Consider the following 15,348-nt stretch of genomic DNA (forward strand, 5'->3'; position numbering starts at 1 on the left):
CCGCCTCTGGTCTCTGCCAGGGTTGTGGGTGGCCCTGACAGTCCCAGGATGCTGAGTGCTGCTGTGGCCGCCTTGGGAAGGCGGGATGTGGCGTCAGCACTTTGCTCTGAAACATGAGCCCCTTGCGGATGGGCGGCTGCTCCATTATGCAGTGACAGGCTGTGCCAGGAAGTGCAGTCCCCTCCCCAGCCGGCCATGCTCCAGCGCAGCCCCTCACAGCTGTCCCCCAGCAGTGGGGCTTCCAGTGCAAAGAGCAGGATCCTCAATGTCCCCGCCTGGTGCTCTGGGTGTGTGATTGTACGGCTGTGGCTGAGGAAGGGGGCCTGGCAGGCAGGAAATGCTCCATGTGGGGGCTGCTGCACACCCCCTGCCACCCCCCCCCATCCTGTAGCACCTGGGGCTGAGGATTCGCAGGAGGCAGGATGGAAGAGGAGCTCCTGAGAATCTCAGAGCCAAAGGAGAGCTTTTCTCTGCTTTCGGATGACATGCAGCTGAGCGGTGGAGGTGGCGGCCAGCTTGGGTTTCCTGCATTTTGGGAGGGGGCAGGTTAACTCTTTGCACTGTTTTCCAGTCTAAATCCCACCCCACCCCTGAAAATACCACAGGAAGCTGTTTGTTTCCAGCTGCATTTTATTAAAAAGCGAAGTGTCAGGAGATCCCGTCGCAGGTCAGCTGAGCGATGTGTGGGGAAGCCTCCTCTGCCGCTGTGAGCAAGGATGCTTCGCGCACACTCAGCGTCTCCCCGTGAAGTGTGCTCAATGGTGGGCATCACCTTATGGGTCACAGGACCCGAGGGGTGGGGGTGGGGGCTTCACACGCCTGACCAGCTCCATGCGCTGCTTGCACCTCCCTGGCCAAGCTGTCATGAGAGTATTGGGGCCTCCTCTCTATTGGGGTTTTTTTGGGGGGGGAGTGGGAAGGGGTAGTTATAGAATCATAGAATAGTAGAGTTGGAAGGGACCCAGCCAAGGGCCATCTAGTCCAGCCCCCTGCATGCAGGAATCCCCGCTAAGGCATCTCTGACAGATGGGATTATTATTAATAAATGCACCCTGCCTGTCTGATAAAAATTCCCCACTGCAGCTGCATCATTAAAATGATCTACAGCATATAAACCCCCAGAGTGTAGCTGGCTGGTTGGGGGGCTGGGCTGTTTGCTGGTCTGTGGGGCCACATGGCAAACCTCCCTCCCGCCTCCACCACCCACAGAGCTCTTTCCCTCAGGAACACTGGGAAGGAGCCGAAAGAGCTGCTGTCCTGGCTGGGGAGGGGAGGGGAGGGAGCCGCAGAATGCCGGCATCTCAGGCTTGCTGGTCTGGGTGGGTCTCCCCCCTCCCCAGGCACATCTTTGTCATTCCCCACAGCCTCACCCCCCTCAGGGCTTGCGGAAGAGTCTGTCCTCTGGGAAAGGAGCCCCCCCCCCCCCGCCTTGCAAGCAGGTCTAGGGTGTGTTTTCAAGAGGGGGGAGGAAATGGGGGCTGGTTTTAGCAATAGAGGGAGAACCCCAACCAAGAAGCACATGCTGCCTCTGGGATTCCCTTCTAATTAGAGCAAGCCAACATTAATCAACAATATTATCATTATTATTATGTTCCCTATGGGTTAGAGTAGGGCTCTGATCCTATGATCTGGCATTGTAAATAATGTTTGTGGTTCCTCATGGTGTCTTTCCCAAGAAGTCCATGTGCTGACAGCCATTGTCCTAGGAGGGGCATCTAGGCCAACCCTTCGCAATGCAGGAATCTCAACTAAAGTATTCAGGACAGATGGCTACCCCAACCTCTGCTTAAAACCATTTAATGAAGGAGAGTCCACAACCTCCCGAGGGAGACCATCCCACTGTTGAACAGCTTTTCCTGTCAGAAAGTTCTTCCTGATGTTTAGTCAGAATCTCCTTTCTTGTAACTTGAAGCCACGGGTTCAGGTTATTCCCTCTGGAGCAGGAGAAACATGCTTACTCCATCTTCCATGTGACAGCCCTTTAGATTCCCTCTCAGACTCCTCTTTTCCAGGCAAAACATCCCCAACTCCCTCAACCATTCCTCACAAGGCTTAGTTTACAGGCCCTTTATCAGCTTTGGTCACCAACCTCAGCATAATAATAATAATATATAATAATAATAATTTATTATTTATACCCCGCCCATCTGGCTGAGTTTCCCCAGCCACTCTGGGCGGCTCCCAATCACGTGTTAAAAACAGTACAGCGTTACATATTAAAAACTTCCCTGAACAGGGCTGCCTTAAGAAGTCTTCTGAATATCAGGTAGTTGTTTATCTCTTTGACATCTGAGGGGGGGGGGGGCGTTCCACAGGGCGGGCGCCACTACCGAGAAGGCCCTCTGTCTGGTTCCTTGTAACCTCACTTCTCGCAATGAGGGAACCGCCAGAAGGCCCTCAGCACTGGACCTCAGTGTCCGGGCTGAACGATGGGGGTGGAGACGCTCCTTCAGGTATACAGGACCGAGGCCGTTTAGGGTTTTAAGGTCAGCACCAATACTTTGAATTGTGCTCGGAAACGTCCTGGGAGCCAATGCAGTGTTATGTGGTCCCGGCGGCCACTCCCAGTCACCAGTCTAGCTGCCGCATTCTGGATTAATTGCAGTTTCCGGATCACCTTCAAAGGTAGCCCCATGTAGAGCGCATGGCAGTAGTCCAAGCAGGAGATAACTAGAGCATGCACCACTCTGGCGAGACAGTCCGCGGGCAGGTAGGGTCTTAGCCTGCGTACCAGATGGAGCTGGTAGACAGCTGCCCTGGACACAGAATTTACCTGCGCCTTCATGGACAGCTGTGAGTCCAAAATGACTCCCAGGCTGCGCACCTGGTCCTTCAGGGGCACAGTTACCCCATTCAGGACCAGGGAATCCCCCACACCCGCCCACCCCCTGTCCCCCCAAAACAGTACTTCTGTCTTGTCAGGATTCAACCTCAATCTGTTAGCCGCCATCCATCCTCCAACCGCCTCCAGGCACTCACACAGGACCTTCACCGCCTTCACTGGTTCTGATTTAAAGGAGAGGTAGAGCTGGGTGTCATCTGCATACTGATGAACACCCAGCCCAAACCCCCTGATGATCTCTCCCAGCGGCAGCATGTAGATATTGAAAAGCATGGGGGAGAGGACGGAACCCTGAGGCACCCCACAAGTGAGAGCCCAGGGGTCTGAACACTCATCCCCCCCACCACTTTCTGGACACGGCCCAGGAGGAAGGAGCGGAACCACTGTATGACAGTGCCCCCAGCTCCCAGTCCCTCTAGACGGTCCAGAAGGATGTCGTGGTCGATGGTGTCAAAGGCCGCTGAGACATCCAGCAGAACTAGGAAGCAGCTCTCACCTTTGTCCCTAGCCCGCCGAAGATCATCGACCAGCGCGACCAAGGCATTTCCCATGGTGAGGCCTGAATCCCGATTGGAAGGGATCCAAATGGTCCGCATCCTCCAGGCGTGCTTGGAGTTGTCTGGCAACCACCCGCTCAATCACCTTGCCCAAGAATGGTAAATTTGAGACTGGGCGATAGTTAGCCAAATTGGCTGGGTCTAAAGATGTTTTTTTAAGAAGCGGTCTAATGACCGCCTCTTTCAGGGGGTCTGGGAAGGCTCCCTCATAGAGGGAAGCATTCACCACCCTGCAGAGCCCATCGCCCAGCCCTTCCCGGCTCGCTTTTATCAGCCAGGATGGGCAAGGATCAAGGAGACAGGTGGTCGGTTTCACTTGTCCAAGCAGCCTGTCCACATCCTCGGAGGTAACAGATTGGAATTGATCCCATGTAACAGGACTAGACAGAACTCTAGCACTCTCCCGCCCTGGCCCTGCTCCCACGGTGGAGTCTACCTCCTTCTGAATCTGAGCGACTTTATCTGCAAAAAACTTTGCAAAAGCATTGCAGGAGATCTTGGGGTCCCTACCAGGCCCCGGTGGTGCAGGTGGTTTTGATAGATTGTGAACCACCTGAAAAAGTCTCCTGCTGCTGTTTCTGCAGATGCAATGGAGGCGGCGAAGAAAGCCCTCTTCGCCGTCACCATTGCCACTTGGTAGGCTCGAGGTTGAGCTCTAGCCTGTGTCCGGTCTGATTCAGGGTGAGTTTTCCGCCACCGGCGCTCTAGCCGTCTCAACGATTGTTTCATCACCCTCAGCTCCGGGGAAAACCACGGGGCTGTCCGAGCTCCATGCAATCGGAGAGGGCGCTTCGGAGCCAGACAGTCAATAGCCCTGGTTAACTCCGCATTCCAGCGGGCCACCAGGGAATCGGCTGAAAGGCCATCAACATGGGATAAAGCATCCCCTACCACTCTCTGGAAACCAGTTGGATCCATTAAGTAGCGGGGGCGAACCATCCGAATCGGTCCCATCCAATCGGTCCCATACTTCCAGCTTGTCAACATCCTTCTTAAACTGGGGTACCCAGAACTGGACGCAGGACTCCAGGGTTACTATGACGTCCCTCAGGGCCAACCCAATACTGTACATTTAGGCACCTGAGGAAAACTACAACATGCCCCCTCTGCCAGAGAAGAAAGGTGAAAAGCTACATCAAGAATAAGCAGGGAATAAAGATCTGCAATGGGATCTGTTGCTCCTGTGGATCCTGAGGCAGTCACCTCATTTTGCCTCCTGAGAGGACTGGCCCTGACATTCCTTGATGGCGACACTTGATGTTTGATGAGGAAGCCTACAATTGCATGAGCTTTTTTCGCTGCTGCTGCTGCTTCCACCTTCTTCTTCTTTGGCTATTACTTGTAGCTGAGTAAGATTGTCTTCCATGAACACAGTTTTAACAGTGAGTCCGTAAGTGACTGTGGAGGCCAATTCTGGATCCACACGTCCTTCCATAGTTCTGGGCGGGAGTTGATCACAGTGAGGGTTTGCCAAGCGTGCCTTCCTCTTAGCACGTTTTTCCTTTTCGTCCTGAGTTCAAAGCCCATGACATCTTTGGTCAAGGCTGTTCTCCAACTGGAGCGCTCGCAGGCCAGTGTTTCCCAGTTGTCAGTGTTTATACTACATTTTTTTAGATTTGCCTTGAGACAGTCTTTAAACCTCTTTTGTTGACCACCAGCATTACGCTTTCCATGTTCAAGTTCAGAATAGAGTAGTTGCTTTGGAAGACAATAATCAGGCATCCACACGACATGACCAGTCCAACAAAGCTGATGATGAAGAATCATTGCTTCAACACGGGTGATCTTTGCTTCTTCCAGTACACTGGCATTAGTTCACCTGTCTTCCCAAGTAATGTGTCAGATTTTTCGGAAACACCATTGATGGAATCTTTTTGCTGCTGCATCACACTGCTGACTCACATTCAGCTTGTGGTTCACTAAGACCCCCCCCCCGACTGCAGTTAAGCCAGGGATCCCCCATCCTAGATCAGCCTTCCCCACCTTCCAGATGTGTGCAGGTGTGCATGCAAATGTGTCATTGTGGGGGGGAATGTTGCACTTTGGTCCTGCTCCTGCCGCCTGACACGTGCAAATGCCATGCTTCTTTCTTGCTTCCTGCAGGTCACAGCCACGGATGCCGACAGCGGCTCTCTGGGCTCCCTCTCCTACTCCCTGGGCACCGGCCTCACGAGCTCAGCCCCCTCTGCCTTTCGCCTTGGGGAAGAGACCGGCCAGCTCTGCACCACGCAAGACCTGGACCGCGACGAGGGCACCTCCGCCTATGACTTCACCGTCACGGCGGTGGATGGGGTGAGGAGGCCGCAGGGGCTCGCCCTCTTGTGGCAGAACAGCTTCAGCCAATGGTGGCAAAGGGTGGCCACAAGTGGGGTGGGGGGGCGGTTGGAGACCCTTCTGGCTGGACCGTGACAGCCTCTGTGGGTGTTGGGGTGGGCAGGAGGGTTTGCAGCAGCCACTTTGGCCTCACCCCAAAGAAGGCCGTGGTCACCGGGGCCAGCCACACCTGCCCTTCCAAAACACCAGGAGCCAGTTGGGCTGTGGAGGCACCAGTGCGGAACTGGAGCCCTGGCTGCTACCCCCGTCTGTGCCGCCCTCATTGGGGGCTTGTGGCTTCTGCCCCACCCACAGGCAGGGGCCATTTGAGGTGCGGCAGAGTGAAGCCATAGAATTATAGAAGGGTCGAGTTGGAAGGGACCCCAAGGACCATCTCGACAACCTCTTGCCGTACAGGAATCACAACTGAAGCATCCCTGAATTAAACAAAGGGATGTGGATTCCCAGCAGCCTCTCTCTCTATCTCTCCTTCCTCCCTTCCCAGGGTGGGCTGAGCTCCATGGCCTACGTCAAGGTTTTCCTGGAGGACGTCAACGACAACGCCCCCACCTTCTACCCTCTGGAGTATGCCACCAGCATCAGCACCCAAAGCCATCCCGGCTCAGCAGTGCTGCGTGTCACGGCCCACGACAAGGACGAGGGGCCCCATGGGCGGGTGACCTACCACATTGCCGCAGGCAACACGCCCTCCCTCTTTGCCATCAACCCAGACACGGGTGAGGAGGCGAGGTGGGGCAGGCAGGGCGGCGCCAGCCTCCAGGAGCTTCACCCCAGGGGGGCTGCTTCCTTCCTCCCCACCCCTGGCCCAGGCCTCCCCCACAACCAGCTCTCCCTCTTCCTTCGCAGGTGCCATCTCCTTGCTGAGGAGTCTGGTGGGCAAAGCCAACACACTGGTGCAGCTGGAGGTGGCGGCCCGGGACGGAGGGGGTCTGGCAGCCCAGCCCAGAGCTCAGGTCAACATCAGCATTGTGGCCGGCACCATCTCCCCGCCCAGCTTTGAGCGCACCCAGTACTACTTCACGGTCCCAGAAGACACCCGGCCGGGCAGCAGCGTTGGGGTCGTCTATGCCCACAACCCCGCAGGTAGGCACAGGGAGCCTGTAAAACAGGGGCAGGGAAGCTCTGGCCTCTGAGCCAGTCTTTGCCCATCAGGGGTCCCATTTTGGCCCCATAACCATGCCCAGCTGGCAGCACAGGCGACATCAGCGGATGGGTGAGACTTCTCGCTGCTTGCCCTCCCCCACCTGCTCTCTTAAAAGAGAAGTGCAGAGCTGTTTCAAAGAAGCCTTTTGGAAAGCCCCTGAAGATGGTCCCGGCGCTCTGTTTTAGCCACTCAGATGGGAGCACAGGGTCTGTCTTAAAGCACCTGGCAAAAAACGCTCTTTGAAGCACCTCCCACAAAGCACTTCCTGAAAGGACACTTTTGTGAGGTGCTTTAGGAGAGTCCGGTGCTTGAGTGATATTTAAATTATGGGGGAGGCTGCTTCAAAGAGTGCTTTTGCAAAGGGCTTTAAATGTCTCTTAAACCATATTAAGAGGAGGGTGCTGCTGCTTCAATGAGTGCTTTTGCAAAGGGCTTTCAGATGCATCTCTCCCCCACCCCCCATTCAAGTATGAAGCTCATGGGGGAGAGCAGGGCTATCCTAAGCCATTTGGGCCAAAGCTGTTGCAGGTCCCCAAGTTCTTAACAGTCAGGCAGCTGGCTGTCAGGCGCTTAGCAACCCTGTGCAATAGGCTTTCAGAGGTGGGAGGGGCAGCCCAACTGTCAGTCAAGTGACACCACATGCTGTCTACCTGTCAGATTTGGCTTGCAAGGCTGATCAGGATCTGCACCATCGATCCAAACAGGTCCCACACCCCTACAATAAATGCAGCGAGTGGCAGGAGCTCAATAGAAGAGTTTCTGTGTCCCAAGTAGGTCTCTATTTGGGGGGCCAGGGGGGGCTGTTTCCCACTCCAGCCGGTCTCCACTCCCCCCCTCTGTTCTTGCCTCCAGGCCACTTGGACAGTGTGTTCTACTCCATCTCCTCGGGGGACCCCCACGGGTACTTCTCGGTGGACCCCGAATCGGGGGAGCTGCACACCAGCCTGCCCCTGGACCACGAGGCCCAGCCCCTCCTCCTCCTCGAGGTCCAAGCCCGCAGCGGCTCCCCTCCCGCCTACAGCAGCGCTCGGGTGCAGATCAGCATCACGGACGTCAACGACAATGCGCCCGCCTTCCCGGCCCCCTCTGACTCAGTGCTGCTACCTGAGGGGGCTGCCCTGGGCACCGTGGTCTACACAGTGCAGGCGGAGGACCGTGACAGCGGGGCGAACGGACAGGTGCGCTTCGAACTGGCCTCAGGAGGGGCCAGCGCCTTCACCGTGGAGCACTTCTCCGGGAAGGTGCGCCTGGCGGGGGCCCTGCAGCGGGAGACCAGCGCCCCCTACAGACTGGTCATCCTGGCGCAGGACGGCGGGGTCCCCCGGCTCAGTGCCACCTTCACCCTCTTGGTTCACCTGCAGGCGGCCGATGAGCACGGCCCCATCTTTGACACGCTCACCTACCGCGTGGAGGTGCGCGAGGGCGTGCCCGTGAGCACCCGCTTCCTGCAGGTGCGAGCCCTGGCCCGGGAGCCCAGCGCCCCCTTGGCCTACCACCTGCGGGCCGAGGGGGATGCGGCCAGCTTTGGCATCGCTCCCGACACCGGCTGGCTGTACGTGCGCAGCTCCCTCGACCGGGAGGTGCAGGAGCTGTACGTGCTGACGGTGCTGGCGGTGGCCGGGGAGGCGGAGGGTCGCCAAACGGGCACCAGCACCGTGCGCATCACTGTCACGGATGAGAACGACAACAGCCCCCGCCTGAGCGAGGAGCGCTACTTCTTCACTGTGGCCGAGAACAGGCCGGCCGGCAGCAGCGTGGGCCGGGTGACGGCCAGCGACCGGGACGCGGGACAGAACAGCCGCCTGGCCTACCGCCTGGTGCCGCCCGAGGGAAACTTCCTGGTCCACACCCAGACTGGTGAGGGAGCAGAGCGGGAGGCCCTTCTCAGCAGGGGCCCCTGCGGGGGAGCCGGGAGGGAGCAGCTGGGGGTCTCACCTGCGCTGAGCGCCTCTTCTCCTCCTCCTCCAGGGGAGCTGAGCCTTCGGAGGAGCTTGGACCGGGAGCAGCAGGCCAGCTACCAGCTCCAGGTGGTGGTTCAGGACGGGGGGACGCCACCCCGCAGCACCACGGGCACCGTCTACGTCACTGTCCTGGATGAGAACGACAATGCGCCCACCTTCCTGCACGTGGCCGAGGGCCGCGAACTCCTCCTCCAGGTGGGCGAGGGATCCAGGGGGCAAGGAAGGAGCTCTTGGGGGCACTGGCAGTTCCTCAGAAAGGGCAGCGGGAAGGCCAGGGCCGAGGGGTAGGATCATGGAGCAGGGAGGTGGCATCACCCTCTGCGTGTCCAGGCAATGGCTGCCAACTCCAGCTCCCCCCCCCCTCTGCTGTACCCTCTCAGGTTCTGGAGGAGAAGCCGGCTGGGCTGCTGGTGGCTTCGCTGAGGGCCAAAGACCCGGACGAGGCAGAGAATGGCACTGTCTTCTACTCGCTGTCAGGTAAACAGGCCCCCCTGGGCTGGGCTCCTGGGAGGCCCCACACTGCCCAGAGGTTTCAGGCCCCCACTCCTTCTCCCGGAGGGTTTCCTGGGCCTCCCCTTGGCTGCCCCCCTCCCTCAGCGCTTCTCTCTCTGTCTCCCTGCAGGTGCCTGGGCAGAGCGCTTCTCCCTGCACGTGGCCACCGGGGAACTGCGGACAGCCACGCGGCTGCGCCAAGCAGACCGGGGCGAGTACGCTTTCACGGTGACAGCAAGCGACCGAGGTGCTGCCCCCCAGAGCACAACAGCAGCCGTGCGCATCCAAGTAGGAGCCCTCTGTTGCCTCGGGCGTGGGGCTGGGCCTGCCCCAAATACCCCCAGGCCCCTTCCTAACCTCTCCCCTCCCTCTGCAGGTGGTGTCCACAGCCCGCCTGCTGCCCCGTCCCGACACTACGGTGCTGACCTTTCACCCCACGGAGGGCCTGCAGCCGGGCTCTCTCATTGGCTGTGTGGCCCCCCCAGAGCCGCCTGCCCCCGGGCAAGTGACCTACATGCTGGTGGGGGGCAGCAGCGGGGACGGCCTCTTTGTGGTGGACCCAGGCACGGGGGACATCTACGTGGCCCAGGAGCTGGACTACGAAGCCGGGATGAAGCACAGCCTGCAAGTCAGCATGGAAGACGTCCTGCAGGGCTACCCCAGCCAGCGCCTGGTCTTGGTGGAGATCCACGTGCAGGACAGCAACGACCACGTCCCCACGTGGCCCCAGGACCCCCTCACTGTGGTGGTGTCTGAGGGGGCCACCCCTGGCACCTCCCTCTTCACCTTCCAGGCCCTGGACGGGGACGGCCCGGGGCCCAACAGCCAGCTGCGCTACAGCCTCTTGCGCCAGGAGGCCCCCCCGGCCCCCTTCCAGCTGGATGCGCGCAGCGGGGAGCTGAGCCTGCAGGGGGCGCTGGACCGCGAGACTCAGTCGACCTACCTGCTGGTGGTCCAGGCCACGGACCAGGCGCTCAACGCCAGCCAGCGCCACTCGGCGGCCGTCACTGCCCACATCTTCGTCACGGACGAGAACGACAACGGGCCTGAGTTCTGCTCCCCCTTGAGAATTGACATCCCTGAGGACCAGCCCCCGGGCTTCCTGGTGCTCCAGGTGGTGGCCAGGGATCGGGACCTGGGTGAGAACGGGAGGGTCAGCTATGCGCTGCGCGCAGGCAACCTGGACGGGCGATTCCACCTCAACCCCAACACAGGTAAGGCGGAGGGAGGTCCCAGGCCGCCATGCAGGGATTTGTAGTCTGTGTATGCAGGATCTCACCATGCATTCCCAGGAGTTGGGAAAGAGCACTGCATCGGGATGTAAGGGATGTCCTTCAGTTATATGAGCAGTCCTCCCCCCACCAGATTTTTCTGCAGGTGAGGCGAGCCTGTGTTCTCCCCCCCCCCCTTTTGCACGCCCTGCTATTTTGGCTGTGCGCTCTGCTGATTGGCTGGAGGCGGCAGCAGTCCCTCCTCCCTGTCCTGTGGGGCCGCCTTGCAATACGCCACCAATGAATGGTCTGTCTGTCTTTCCGAGATGCGGCCTGTGCACAGTCCCCCCCCCCCCGCCCCTAGGCATGTGCAAGGGACCTGGTAGGTCACCAGGAGCAAAAGCACAAGTCTGGGAAAGAAAGATAAAACAAATCACCCCACACCTGAGGTCTAAGACCCTCTAGTGCAGGGGTCGGCAACCTGAGGCCCGGGGGCCGGGAGTCCGCGTGTTTTTACATGGGTAGAATGTGTGCTTTTATTTAAAATGCATCTCTGGGTTATCTGGGGCATAGGAATTCGTTCATTTCCCCCAAAAAAATATAGTCCGGCCCCCCACATGGTCTGGGGGACAGTGGACCGGCTCACGGCTGAAAAAGGTTGCTGTCCCCTGCTCTAGTGTGAGATGGGTGGTTGGGGAGAGCCCTTCTGAAGTCCTGTGTTGTAATACCTCCCCAGGAGCAGAAGTCTGAGACTCTGCACCTTGTGCTTGGCCGGGGGGGGGGGGGCTAGCCCTTTGGGGCAACAGCTCCTTCTGAGGGTTCTGGCAGAAAACAGAGGGGGAAATTCCATCTTTTGGTTGTTCTAAAATGCTACTGACATCCTTCTGAGGTTTACCTTTTCAGTGATTGTTGACAAGGATTTCTGGATAACAACTGCTTTATTCTCTTGCTTCTCTGAACTGGACTTTTGCAGAATAATGCTTTTTTACATAAAAAGATGAAACTCCTCCTTGCGCTGCTTGCAGTGGAGAAATACATTTCCAGCTGGAGTAACACTGGCCAGAAATCTGAGAGCAGAGTCTTGCTCCAGCCCATGACAATGAGTTCTGAGTTGATTCCCAGAACTATGAGATCCCTGCAACCCCTTTTGCCTTCATGCCCCATCCCCTTCTCAAATGCTGGCCTCCTGCTCTTCTCCCAGGCGCACTATCCATCGTGAGGACGCTGGACCGGGAGGAAGTGTCCCAGCATAACTTGACAGTGGTAGCCACGGACCACGGGTTGCCACGGCGCTCTGCCACGCAACTCCTGCTTGTGCATGTGCTGGATGTGAACGACCAGGCGCCTGCCTTTGAGAGAAACAGCTACGAAGCCAGTGTGGCAGAAAACCTGCCCCCTGGTGTCCCCGTGCTGCAGCTGCACGCCACCGACCCTGACCTGGGTAAGAGCCTGACCCTCGGCCTGTGGTCATTTGCAGAGTCATCCACCCAGAAGTGGAAGGGACGGGGAGGAGTGTCTGGCCAGACAATGGGGTCACCCAGAGAGCACAAGCCCCCTTTCCATGGGGGCTCATTGTGTCCTCCTTGGGCCCGGCACTGTGCATATTGTGCCAAAGGCCACCCGCTGTCTTTGAAACTGGAGACCTCTGAACTCATGGGCATCAGTGGGTGGAGAAGCTCTGCCAGCCTGGGCTGAGGGCACCGGGGTGGGCCAGGGGAGGAGAGGCTGGACTTGGCTCATGGAGACTCTTGGCCAGCTGGTCAGGACATCTCTGCCTAACCTCCCTCACAAGAGGGTGGCTAGAATGAAATGGTGATAATCCTTGGAGCCAAAGGAGGGTGCAAATGCAAGCGAGACCTCGGAGGAAGCAGACCTTAGCCAAGATGGCTTCAGCCCAGCAGATCAACCCGACTAAATGGCCAGAATGCCCAGTGGGTGGCAAGAGCACCATTTGGTGTTGGGTTGGCCACCACTCTGTGCAAGCGCAGGTGCCCCTGGCCCAGCTGGCGCCTGCCTTTGGCTGCCTGCTGCAGCACCTCCTCTTGCGCCAGCCCTGCCCACTCCCCAGCTTCAGGGCAGCAGCAGCAGCTCCCATGCGGCAGAGACGTCCTCTGCTCCTTGGTACCAAGGGGGCGTCTGTGGCTGGACCAGGAAGCTCCCCGTTTCCATGTCTGGCTGGTCTTGAAAGGCTTCTGAAGCCCAGTTTGAACATGCCAGCCTCTGGCAGCTGCCACAGCTGGGCCCCCAGTCCCTGCCCTGCTAACACTCTGGCTTTGCCGGGGGGGGGGGTCAGCCGAGTGTGGTTGGGAGGGTGTGGAAGAGGGGCCTTTGCGCCTGTGGGGCTGCGCTTGTGAGGAGGTCGATGTGGGGGAAGAGTAGGGCCCATGCTCAGTCTCCCTTGCATATCTTGCCAGGATCCAATGGGCAGGTGTCCTACGGCGGCATCTCTGGGGACGAATTTTCCATCGACCCCCACACGGGTCTGATCAGCACCCGGCGCTCCCTGGACCATGAGGAGCGTGCAGAGCACTTGCTGACAGGTAAGTTGGGGGAGGGGGGAGGAGAGGGGGGTCCTCGGCGGGGGGGGGGGCTCTTCTGAGGCCCACAGGCTGGCGGCTCCTTCTATTTCCAAGGCAGACTTGGGCACCTTCTGCCTCAGAGAGCACACAAGGACAGGCCAGCCCCGGATGCAGCATTTGGGCAAAGGGGCATTTCTTGGTACTCTTGTAGTGGGACCTGCCCAGGTTCCTTTCAAGTGTTTTAAAATCTGAGTCAGTTTTTTAAAGTGTTGATTAAATTTGTATCCCACTACAAACTGACATCAATTGGCATTGTATGGAATTTGTCCTTTAGTCTGCTCTGCTTGTTTTTGCTGCCTCTGTGTGTTTCTGCTCTGCTGTCCTAATCTGCACCTGGCAAATAGAAGGAGCTGAAGGGGCTCCCAGAAGCCCTTTCAATGCGCACAGAGGGCCAGGTTTAGCTGCTGTGCCCCTCCCGGTGCCGGGCAGCCTCCTTGCTTCCCATGCCCCCCCCCCAGGAGACTTCCCCCTGCTGTCTCTATGGCTCACAGCCTGCTCCCCCTCCCCACAGTGTATGCACGGGACAAGGGGCTGCCCCCTCGCCAGGCCAAGGCCACGGTTCGCATCCTGGTGGCAGATGACAACGACCACGCGCCCACCTTCCAGGCGGAGGCCTCCTCCCTGGAGGTCCCAGAGAACCAGAGCCAGGTGGAGCTGACCACCCTGCGGGCCACGGATCACGATGCAGGGGAGAACGGGCGCCTCACCTACCGCCTGGCAGGTGAGGGAGGGAGGGAGGGAGGGAGACACCCTGCTTGGGGTGATGCAGTGCCAAGGCAGGGGAGGGCTTCCCACCCCTCCAGGGGGAAGGGGCTCCTTCTCCTGGTCCCCCTTCATTTCAGAGTGGGTCCATGCAGCCTCCATTTCCCACTTTGGAGCCGTATTAAGCCTTGGAGATTTTATTTATTTATTCATTACATTGAAATTTATACATTGTTCAGTTGTGGGGAAACAACCTCAAAGTAGTTTACAAAAAGATGAAAGAAGAAAATCAAGAAAAATTTGCAGCAATGCTTTAAAGCCTACAAAAAGTTAAAGCACTAAGGCGGATAAAATGTCAGCAGGAATTTAGGGAGGCTGCCTGTTTGATACCAGCAGGCAAGGAGTTCCAGACTAAGTCCTTTTAAATGCAGAAAGGGAATTATGGGATGCCTGTAGTGGCAATTCCATGAAGTGGGTAAGGCAATCTTCAGGCAGGGGAGGATTGACACATGGGCAGCTGAGAAACCAGCATTAGGGGTAGTTTGGGCAGTCATGTGCCAGTCCAGGAAAGCTTCACCCTCCTCCTCCTCCTCCTGCTCCTCCCTTCAGCTGGAGACTCTGAGGAAGACTTCGCCTTGAACCCCGTCTCCGGCCAGCTGTCCACAGCACGAGGCCTGGACCGGGAGCGTGTGGCCAGCTATGCCCTGACCGTCCAGGCCTGTGACCACGGCTCCCCCCCACGCTGCGCCAGCCTGGCGCTCCACGTGCAAGTGCTGGATCTGAACGACAACGCCCCTCACTTTGCCCAGGAAAGCTACGTGGCCGAGGTGCCGGAGGACTTGCCCGTGGGGGCGCTGGTGCTGCAGCTGGAGGCCCAGGACCCGGACGAGGGGCCCAATGGACGCGTCTCCTACTTCCTGGCCAACGAGTCGCTGGGCACCTTCCAGGTGGAGCCTCAGACAGGCCGCCTCACCACCACGCAGCCGCTGGACAGGGAGCACCGGGACTCCTACCGCTTTGTGGCCGTGGCCGTGGACTCGTCCCCGCTGAGCCCCCGCAGTGCTTCCGTGCAGGTCACGGTCAGCGTCCAGGACGTCAACGACCACATCCCGGCCTTTCCGCTCAGCCCACTTTCTGTCACGCTGCCCCGCAACACGCCCGCCAAGCGGGTGGTGGCCACGCTGCGGGCTGAGGACCACGACGCGGGCGCCAACGCCTCCCTCCTCTACCGCCTGGCCGCCCCCAGCCCCTCCTTTGCCATCAACACCTACACAGGCGCCATCCAGCTGCTGCAGCCCCTGGGCACCCTCACCCAGCGCCAGCGCACCGTCTTCGTCCTGGCCAGCGACCTGGGGGAGCCCCCGCTCTCCTCCATCGGAGTGGTGGTCATCCACCTGCAAGACGAGGGCTTCCGGGGGGTCCGCTTCCCCCGCAGCACCAGCGACGTGACGCTGCCAGAGAACGCCGCGACAGGTATGGGCAGGGGGTGGCTCTGGCTGGCTAGTCTGGAGCGGAAGGGGAGGGGG

General features: G+C 58.8%; 1 protein-coding gene across 4 annotated transcripts in view; it reads left to right on the forward strand.

Annotated features, from left to right (window-relative positions):
• Nucleotides 1-15,348, forward strand: part of DCHS1 (dachsous cadherin-related 1) — a 35,273-nt gene that overhangs the window by 11,464 nt on the left and 8,461 nt on the right. For all 4 annotated transcript variants that reach the window (XM_028725438.2, XM_077926789.1, XM_077926790.1 and 1 more), the window contains exons 3-14: nucleotides 5,503-5,691; nucleotides 6,218-6,449; nucleotides 6,580-6,816; nucleotides 7,730-8,734; nucleotides 8,846-9,033; nucleotides 9,219-9,315; nucleotides 9,461-9,618; nucleotides 9,707-10,544; nucleotides 11,743-11,982; nucleotides 12,956-13,081; nucleotides 13,632-13,841; nucleotides 14,432-15,295. In XM_028725438.2, coding sequence (XP_028581271.2) covers nucleotides 5,503-5,691; nucleotides 6,218-6,449; nucleotides 6,580-6,816; nucleotides 7,730-8,734; nucleotides 8,846-9,033; nucleotides 9,219-9,315; nucleotides 9,461-9,618; nucleotides 9,707-10,544; nucleotides 11,743-11,982; nucleotides 12,956-13,081; nucleotides 13,632-13,841; nucleotides 14,432-15,295 — 4,384 coding nt within the window. The remainder of the gene's footprint in view (nucleotides 1-5,502; nucleotides 5,692-6,217; nucleotides 6,450-6,579; nucleotides 6,817-7,729; nucleotides 8,735-8,845; nucleotides 9,034-9,218; nucleotides 9,316-9,460; nucleotides 9,619-9,706; nucleotides 10,545-11,742; nucleotides 11,983-12,955; nucleotides 13,082-13,631; nucleotides 13,842-14,431; nucleotides 15,296-15,348) is intronic.

This window comes from Podarcis muralis, chromosome 4 (assembly GCF_964188315.1).
Source record: "Podarcis muralis chromosome 4, rPodMur119.hap1.1, whole genome shotgun sequence".
NCBI classification, from domain to species: domain Eukaryota; kingdom Metazoa; phylum Chordata; class Lepidosauria; order Squamata; family Lacertidae; genus Podarcis; species Podarcis muralis.